The sequence below is a fragment of the Mandrillus leucophaeus genome, unplaced genomic scaffold, assembly GCF_000951045.1.
Source record: "Mandrillus leucophaeus isolate KB7577 unplaced genomic scaffold, Mleu.le_1.0 Scaffold523, whole genome shotgun sequence".
Lineage (NCBI taxonomy): Eukaryota > Metazoa > Chordata > Mammalia > Primates > Cercopithecidae > Mandrillus > Mandrillus leucophaeus.
Genome location: NW_012105620.1, coordinates 373,168 through 383,376, shown reverse-complemented (window position 1 = coordinate 383,376; position 10,209 = coordinate 373,168). Strand labels below are relative to the sequence as shown.

Below are 10,209 nucleotides of genomic sequence, written 5' to 3'. Positions count from 1 at the left end.
TTTGTGCTTAGCTTTATTTCCTAACTATAGAGATCACTTATTTTTTAAAATGCTTTTTCATTTTAAAATAGTTTTATTCATAAGAAGTTGCAAAAATAGTGCGGAGGTTTTTCACGTACCCATCACCCAACTTCTCTTAATGTTTTCTATTTTTATTCCCACTGTGATCAAAGTAACTATAGGTTTATTTTAGGGAAATAATTGGCCAAAGATATTGTGAGACTCTTTTCCTTGCCAGGTCCCAGATTAATAGTTTTTTTTTCTCTAAGGCAGTAAATACTAGTTATCATCATTGTTATTCCAGGGCCAATTTTTCAAAAATTATTTCTTTCCTGCCCTTCTACATTGTATTAAGTCCTACTTTCCAGAAAGTTGTCTTGTTAATGGCTCTTCAGGATTGTTTGTCGGTTGTCAGCTGCAGCTGAAACAGGAGACTGCAACAAGAGCTTTGAGTCACTGTTTATTGTAGAACAATATTAGCTGTTAAATGGATTGGGACTTTTACACAGGAACTTAGCTAATAGCCTGCAAGCTCTTTAGTCACTTGCTCTCATTATTTTGACTTAATGTTCCCAGATGACAAGTACAAAGATCCCTTGAAACCATCTTTGTATTCCTGAATGTGACTTTTTTTGGAATCTTCTGGAAAGCTTGATGATACAGTAATAACATAGAACTTTTACATTTTGAAAAATCATTCCTTTCAGAATAAACATTTCTGGGAATGAGGCCTAGGAATTTATTTTTAACCAACTCTCCAGGTAGTTTTCAGGCCGCCTTCAGTATAGTAATCTCTCATACCACTATTTTAAGACTCTGGGAATGTTACTTCTTAATATCATTAAAAATGGAAAAGCTGGGATATCCCCAAATTATTTCATTAGGATGAATGGGGGAAAGTTTGCATATATTTAAGAAAGCGCAAATGTCTCAAGTTTATTAAGAATGGTAAATTGGTTCGGTGTGGTGGCTTACGGCTGTAATCCCACCACTTTAGGAGGCCAAAGTGGGTGATCACCTGAGGTTCAGGAATTCAAGACCAGCCTGGCCAACATGGCAAAACTGCATCTCTCCTAAAAATACAAACATTAGCCAGGCATGGTGGCACGTGCCTGTAATCCCAGCTACTCAGTAGGGATAATCGCTTGAACCTGGGAGGTGGAGGTTGCAGTGAGCAGGGGTTGTGCCAGTGCACTCCAGCCTGGGAGACAGAGCTTGACTCCATTTCCAAAAAAAAAAAGTAAATTACAGAAAAGATATGACATTATAAATAGAACAGTCTAGTGGTCTATGGACCTTATGTGAGAACCACTTGATTACTTAATAGTTTAGATATTCCTGAAATCATTTTTGGTCAAACTGAAATTTATGAAATTCTTATTTTTTTTTTTTGCTTGTTTTCCCTAGTATAATGCTTGGCAAATAGTAGGTTCTCAATTTCATATAAGAACATTTAATATTTAGATACATGAAATGATTTGCATAGGGAATTGACTCTGAATAATGTCTTTATATATCTGTTAAAATTATTTGAAGGAATATGTTTATATTTTAACTTATGAAAATATTTTGTTTTCTAACTAATTTATCTTGTGACAGTGCTATTCTTATATATTGCATCATTTAAGTTAATTAAATGCTCTTTACATGTTAAACTTTTATTCAAGAGTCTAGTAATGACTGTGAAGATAATCCAACACGGAACAGAGGCTTTTCCAAGAGAGGCGGTAAGGACAACATTTTGGAACAATTTGTACTTAACACAGAGACACTAAACTGGTAAAACTGATTTTGAAGGAGCTGGATGAAAAATACTGATGGTGAAAACCTTTGAAGGAAAATACTTTGGTATATGTTTTCTGCTTTTAATATTTGAGTGAGTATTCAGTAGGTGCCCTTCCTTTCACTCTTTTTTTTTTTAACTTTTAGGTTCAGGGGTACATGTGTAGGTTTTGGTTATCTAGGTAAATTGCAGGTCATGGGGTTTTGGTGTACAGATTATTTCATCACCCAGATAATAAGCATAGTACCTGATAGGTAGTTTTTTGATCCTGTACCTCCTCCTACCTTCTACTCTAAAGTAGGCCCTAGTGTCTGTTGTCCCCTTCTTTGTGTCCATGTGTTCTCAGTGTTTAGCTCCCACTTTATAAGTAAGAACATTCAGGATTTGACTTTCTGTTCCTGCATTAGTTTGCTTAGAATAATGGAGCTCCATTCATGTTCCTGCAAAGGACATTATGTCATTCTTTTTTATGGCTGCATAGTAGTTAGTCCATGGTGCGTATGTACCACGTTACCTTTGTCCAGTCTACTGTTGGTGGGCATTTAGGTTGATTCTGTGTCTTTGCTATTTTGAATAGTGCTGTGATGAAGGTATGTGTACATGTGACTTTATGGTAGAATTATTTATATTCCTTTGGGTATATACCTAATAATGGGATTGCTGGATCGAATGGTAGTTCTGTTTTATGTTCTTTGAGAAATCGCCACACTGCTTTCCACAATGGCTCAAGTAATTTACACTCCCACCAGCAGTGTATAGGCATTCCCTTTTCTCTGCAACCTTGCCAGCATCTGTTATTTTTTGATTTTTTAATAATAACCATTCTGATTGGTATGAGACGGTATCTCATTGTGGTTTTGATTTGCATTTCCCTAATAATTAGTGATGTTGAGCATTTTTTCATCTGCCTGTTGGCTGTATGTTGTCTTTTGAAACATGTCCATGTCCACTGCCCACTTTTTAACAGAGTTGTTTGTTTTTCTGCTGGTACATTTAATTTCTTTATAGATTCTGGATATTAGGCCTTCGTTGGATGTGTAGTTTGCAAATATTTTCTCCCATTCTGTAGGTTGTCTGTTTACTCTGCTGATAGTTTCTTTTGTTGTGCAGAAGCTTGTTCATTTAATTAGGTCCCATTTGTCAATTTTTGCTTCTGTCAAGGTGACTTTTGGCATCTTCGTCACAGAATCTTCCAGGGCCTGTGTCTAGAATGGTATTTTGTAGGTTATCTCCAGGGTTTTTATAGTTTTAGGTTTTACATGTTATTCTTTAATCCATCTGGAGTTGATTTTTGTATGCAGTCTAGGGAAGGGGTCCAGTTTCAATCTTCAGCATATGGCTAGCCAGTTATCCTAGCACCATTTATTGAATAAGGAATCCTTTCCTTATTGCTTGTTGTTGTCAACCCTGGCAAAAATCAGATGGCTGTAGGTGTGTGGAATTCCCGTTTGCAGATGGTATGATTTTATACCTAGAAAACGCTATAGTCTCTGCCCCAAAGTTCCTTGATCTGATAAATTCTTTCAGCAGAATTTCAGGATACAAAATCAATGTACAAAAATCAGTAGCATTGCTATCCACCATATTGTTAAAATGGCCATACTGCCTAAAACAATTTACAGATTCAATCTACCAATGACATTCTTCACAGAATTAGAAAAAGAAAACAATTTTAAAATTCATATGGAACCAAAAAAGAGCATGAATAGGCAAGGCAATCCCAAGCACAAATAACAAAGCTGGAAAGCATCGCATTACCTGAGTTCAAAGTATACTACAAGGCTACAGTAACCAAAATAGCATGGTACTGGTCCAAAACCAGATGCCGAGACCAATGGAACAGAATAGAGAGCACAATTTTAATTTAATTTTTTTTTTTTTTTGAGATGGAGTCTCACTCCGTCACCCAGGCTGGAGTGCGGTGGTGTGATCTTAGCTCACTGCAACCTCCACCTCCTGGGTTCAAGTGATTCTTGTGGCTTTACCCTCCCTCATAGCTGGGACTGCAGGCATGTACCAGTACGCCTGGCTAAGTTTTGTATTTTTAGTAGAGACGGGGTTTCACTATGTTGGCTAGGCTGGTCTTGAACTCCTGACCTCAGGTGAGCTGCCGCCTCAGCCTTCCAAAGTGCTGGGATTACTGGCATGAGCCACCGTGCCTGTCCTTGTTTTACTTGCTGATATCACTGATCTGTTGTTTCCCCCCCCCATGATCGTGCTATAAATTGCAGAAGGAACGTGCTATAAATTACAGAAGAGGAACAATGTGAATCTTGGTCAGTCGCGGTTTAGATGAACTGGGGATGTCTTTGTCTCTGAATAGAGTCATTGGAAATTTGAGGATGGAAGAAATTGTAGATTATTTTTTGTTCAAGTCTAGCAGTATTTCACCATACTCTGGTAATTCAGCTTCTATTGAATTCGAGATGAGATAGTATCAAAAATTACCATGCTTAATTCTTGATTACATATGGGCAGTCGTGTTAAAATAGCAATGACAACAAAACATATGAAAAATATAGTGAACTTATTATAAAATTGCTACGGATGTGCAAATCTATGTTAAGAGGTTTTGTAGTAATCACATACATGAATTTTTGCTGCACTTTGATGACATTCTTTTCCTTTGCCCATTAGGTAGGTAGTTGGCTGAATTAGGCCCTCCCTAGTGAAGGTAGGACTTGTGGATTTCAGAATGAGGGAAGACTGTCTCCTTAATTACTTCTTACGGTAATTATGGAGAGGGGTGGTGGTGGGGAGAAAGTTAAGCTAAGAAAAAACAAGACTCATCTTTTACCATATTTTTTTAAACAAGCAATTTTTGGCACTTAATGTTCCTAAAACATAGCTCATATTTGAAATTTTTTTCTTCAGACCATGAATATCTTTTGTACTATTAACATTAACATTTACTTTAAATCAATTTAATTCATATTTAAATGAGGCAATCGAAACCATTTGCAGCTCTGTGTGCTTGGTCCTGTAGCAAGTGTAGGATAATTAGATTATAGATTAGTGTAGGATAATTAGCAGGGACACAGCTATTTTTCAGGGTATCCCTGATTCCCATTCTCTGTAGATGTATACATTTGAGGATAGGAAGACTGCATATAGTGGTCGCTCAGAAAATACATGTGTATATATATGTTTGTATTAAAATATGTAGACAGGTACATATACCGTAAATGTATAGCTCAATTATATTTCACAAACTGAACTCACTTGAGTTCAGTGTGTTCACCAGCATTCAGGTCATGAAATACAAATTACTAGCACCTCAAAAGCCCCTTTTCATGTTCATTTTTTACTCACTAATTACTCATTACCCCTAAAACCTCTATTAAGCCTTCTAACAGCAAACAATAATTTTGTCTATTTTTATACTTGATATAAATGGAATCATATCATATGTAGTGTTTTATGTTTACCTTCTTAGTGTGTTTGTTGCAGTTGTAGATCATTATTACTGTTTAGTATTCTTTTGTTTTACTGTTGTTCTATTAATGATAGGTATTTGGATTACCTCCAGTTTGGGGCCATTATGAAAGTGCTTCTGTAAACATTCTAGTATTCTTTTGGGTGTCAGTAGTACATACGCAGAAGAAGAATTGCTAGGTCATAAGCTATATATATTTTTGGCTTTAATAGTATTGTCAAATGTTTCAGCGTTTAAACTAAGATACACTTTCACATTCTAACCAATGCCTGGTATTTTATTTTTCTCTCATTTTAACCTTTCTCCTGGTTGTGTGGTGGTGTACTCATTATGTATTACATTTCTATGTTTTTGGACTAATGGAATGTGGAGCACTTCTTATGTTTATTGGCCATTTTGACATCTGGACATCTTTTGTCATTTGCCTGTTTTTCTATTGAGTATCTTTACTTTTACCTTTTTATTTGTAAATGATTTAAAACTTAAAAGTTGCTAGAATAGTTCATACAGATAGGCCAGGCGTGTTGGCTCATGCCTGTAATGCCAGTACTTTGGAAAGCTGAGGCGGGCAGTTCACTTGAGGTCAGGAGTTTGAGACCAGCCTGGCTAATATGGTGAAACCCCGTCTCTACTAAAAATACAAAAATTAGCCGGGCGTACTCCTGTAGTCCCAGCTACTCGGGAGGCTGAGGCAGAAGAATCGCTTGAACCCGGGAGGCAGAGGTTGCAGTGAGCTGAGACTGTGCCACTGCACTCTAGCCTGGGTGACAGAGAGACTCCGTCTTAAAAAAATAAGTAATTGGCATTAATCTGGAGTTTATTTTTGTATGTAATGTAGGAATCAATGTACATTTTTTTCCATATAGATGTTCAGTTGACCTAGTATCACTTATTGAAAAGACTGTCCCTTCCACTCTGCACTACAGGGCTGTCTTTGTCCTAAATTAGGTGGCTTATGTATGTGTATCTGTTTCTCTAGGTTTTATTCCGTTGGTCGGTTTTTCTATTTTTGTACCATTGCCCCATAATCTAATTACTGTGATTTCATAATAGGTCCTGATATCTGGCATTGTAAGTCTTTCAAGTGCTTGTTTTTCAAGGGCTGTGGTTTGGATGTTTGTCCTTCTCATGTTGAAATTTGATTCCCAGAGCGGGAGGTAGGGTCTAATGGGAGGCGTTTGGGTCATGGGGGCGCAGATCCCTCATGAATAGACCTGTTCTCCTTGCGGGGGTGTTGAATGTGTTCCCTATTAGTTCCCTTGAGAGCTCGTTGTTAAAAAGGGCCTGGTACCCTCTATTTCCTCTGCATCATATGATCTCTGAACACACCAGCTCCCTTTCACCTTCAGCCATGGGTGGAAGTAGCCTGGGGATCTTACCAGATGCCCAATCTTGAACATTTTCAGATATCAAATTGTGAGCCAAATAAACTTTTTTTTTTTCCAATTAATTATCCACTCTCAGGTATCCCTTTAGAGCAATACAAAACAAATGAAAACCTCAAGATTGCCTGCTATTGTTAGTCCTTTGCATTCCTGTGTGATTTTTAGAATCAGCTTAATCAATTTCCAGAAGAAAAAACTATCTTAATTTGGGTTGCTATAACAAAATGCTATAAAACTGGGTAGCTTGTAAACAACAGAAATTTGTTTCTCACAGTTCTGGAGAGTCAGAAGTCTGAGATCAGGGCACCAGCAGATTCATTATCTGGTGAGGACCCATTTCCTGGTTCATAGATGATGTCTTCTCTCTGTTTTCTCACATGGTGGATAAGGCCAGGCAGCTCTCTGGTGCTTCTTTTATAAGAACACTAATTCCATTCATGAGGGCTCTACCATTGTGTGGTTACATCATATTTGTTTATTCTTCAGCTGATGAATGAGTTGTTTCTACTTTTGGGCTATCATGGCCAATGCTGCTATATTCATTTGTGTACAAATCTTTGTGTGAACCTATGTTTTCATTTTTCTGGAGTATATACTCAGGAGTGGAATTGCTGTGTCATATGCTAAACTCTTAATGTTGAACTTTTTGAGGAACTGTGAAATTATTTTCTATAGCAGCTGTACCATTTTATATTCCTACCCTCAGTGTTATAAGGGTTCTGATTTCTCCACATCCACCAATACTAGTTGTTACTGGTGTTTTTTTAAATATAGCCATTCTACTGAGTGTGAAGTGGTATCTCTTTATGAGTTTTTTGTTTTTTTGAGACAAGGTCTCACTCTCACCCAGGCTGGAGGGCTCTGTCACGATCTTGGCTCACTGCAGCCTCAACCTCCTGGGCTCAAATAATCCTTCCACCTCAACCCCCTGTGTAGCTGGGACTACAGGCATGTACTACCACACTCGACTAATTTTTGTATTTTTTGTAGAGATGGGGTTCCACTATATTGCCCAGGCTGATCTTGAACTCCTGAGTTCAAGCAGTCTGCCTGCCTCAGCCTCCCAAAGTGCTGGGATTACAGGCGTGTGTGCCACAGTGCCCAGCCCATATTGTTGTTTTGATTGCGTTTTTTGATGACTGTGATGTTGAGCAGCTTTTCATGTGCTTATTGACCATTTGTATATCTTTGGAGAAATGTCTGTTCAGATCCTTCATTCATTTCAACAATTGGGTTGTCTTTTTATGTTTTAAGGTTTATTTATATATTCTCAATATGAGTATCATCAGCTACATGATTTGCAAATGTTTATTTTTTTAAATTTGTCTAATTTTTTTTTTTTTTGAGACAGAGTCTCACTCTGTTACCCAGACTCTGGGGTGCAGTGGCACAGTCATGGTTCACGACAGCCTCAACCTCCTGGTCTCAAGCAGTCCTCCCACCTCAGCCTCCTGAGTAGCTGGGACTATAGGCGTGTGCCACCATGCCCAGCTAGTTTTTTTATTTTTTGTAGGATGGGGTCTCACTGTGTTGTCCAGGCTTGTCTCAAACTCCTGAGCTCAAGCAGTTCTCCCATCTTGGCCTTCCAAAGTGCTAGGATTACAGGCATGAACCACTGCATCTGGCTTGCAAATGTTTAATAACCTCCTGTGGGTTGTCTTTTCCTTTCCTTCTTTCTTTTTGAGACAGAGTCTCGCTGTGTTGCCCAGGCTGGAGTGCAGTGGCCAGATCTCAGCTTACTGCAAGCTCCGCCTCCCGGGTTCACCCCATTCTCCTGCCTCAGCTTCCCCAGCAGCTGGGACTACAGGTGCCCGCCACCATGCCCAGCTAATTTTTTGTATTTTTAATAGAGACGGGGTTTCACCGTGTTAGCTAGGATGGTCTCGAACTCCTGACCTCGTGATCCATCCGCCTCGGCCTCCCAAAGTGCTGGGATTACAGGCATGAGCCACCGCACCCGGCCTCCTTTTCTTGATGGTACCCTTTGAAACACTAAAATTTAAAATTTTTATCCAACCCAGTTTATCTTTTTTTGTTCTTTAGGTATTATAACTAGAAAACTGTTGCCTAATCCAGAGTCAGGCAGATTTTTTCCTTTGTTTCCTTCTAAGAATTTTATAGTTTTAGTCCTTACACTTAAGTCTTTGATGCATTTTGAGTTCATTTTTATAGATGGTGTGGGGTGGGGGTCCACATTCTTTTGCATATGGTTACCCAATTGTTCTAGCACCATTTGTTGATGTTTTATATTAATGTATCTAGATGTGGATCTTTTTGGGTTTACCCTCCTTGGAGTTGAGTTTCTTGGATTTATAGATTAATGGTTTTCATGTAACTTGGGATATTTTCAACTTTTTTTTTGTGGTAAGATCTCTATAACATAAAATTTTCCATATAAACTATCCTTAAGTGTATAATTTTTGCCTGTAAGTGCACAGTATTCTGTCATCACTATCATCACCCAAACAGAAACTTTGTACGCCATTAGACAACAATTCCCTGTATACTCCCTTAACCCTGGTCTTTGGTAACCTCTATTCCATGTTCTCTATGAAATTTGTCTGTTTTAGGTATTTCATTACAAGTGGAATCATACATTATTTGTCCTGTTGTATTTGGCTATTTTACTTAGCATCTTGTTTTCAGTGTTCATCCATGATGTAACATGCATCAAAACTACATTTCTTTTAATGGTTGAATAATATAATGTATTTACCACATTTTATTTATCCATTCATCTATTGATGGACACTTGGATTGTTTCTTCTTTCCGACTATTGTGAGTAAGTCCTCTATGTCCTCTATGAACATTCACCTACAGTTATCTGTTTGAGTCCCTGTTTTCAAATCTTTTGGTTATATATTTACAAGTTGAGTTGCCGAGAGATGGAACTGGGTAAGTTAAAATGCTGCAGAATTTGCTGTTCTTACCAACAGTCAGCCTTGACTGAACAAATATTCCCTGGGTTGCTTCAAGCCTTTGATTCATTTCTAGAGTTTGGAAAAAGTTAATTCTGACAGTTCTTGCCCTTTTTTTCCTTGCCTTTTTGGAGTAGTGGAATTTGGAGTTCCTTACTTGGCCATTTTTGCTGATGTCAGTGATACATATCATTTTAACGTTTTCATTTTATTTGTTAGTATGTAGAAATATAATAACTCTCTGGTAAGTACTTAAAAGTGAGTAAAAGATGTTCACTTTTCTTTTATACAAAGGTTAGATGATTTATAAGCTAATTTCTTTGTGAAGATGTCACCAAACATCTTTAAGAGTTATAAGAGATTGTCAGCTGTCCCTTATGAAATGCAGACTATACCTTCTGGAAGGACTCATGCTACTTTAAGAAAATATGTTAATGTTGGCCGGGCGCAGTGACTCACCTGTAATCGCAGCACTTTGGGAAGCCCAAGCGGGTGTATCACCTGAGGTCAGGAGTTTGAGACTAGCCTGGCCAACATGTTAAAGCCCCGTCTCTACTAAAAATACAAAAATTAATTGGGCGTGGTGGTGCAGGCAATGAAATTAAGAGCAAGGAAATGAAAAACTATTCAGGATATTGGCTACTCAGAGTCTGAGGCAGGAGAATCACTTGAACCCAGGAGGTGGA

At 38.0% G+C, this 10,209-nt stretch overlaps 1 protein-coding gene across 1 annotated transcript in view; it reads left to right on the top strand.

The window, feature by feature from the left end:
* DDX4 (DEAD (Asp-Glu-Ala-Asp) box polypeptide 4) overlaps window positions 1–10,209 on the top strand; it is a 92,236-nt gene that overhangs the window by 35,534 nt on the left and 46,493 nt on the right. The window contains exon 7 of the mRNA XM_011996787.1: window positions 1,668–1,727. Coding sequence (XP_011852177.1) covers window positions 1,668–1,727 — 60 coding nt within the window. The remainder of the gene's footprint in view (window positions 1–1,667; window positions 1,728–10,209) is intronic.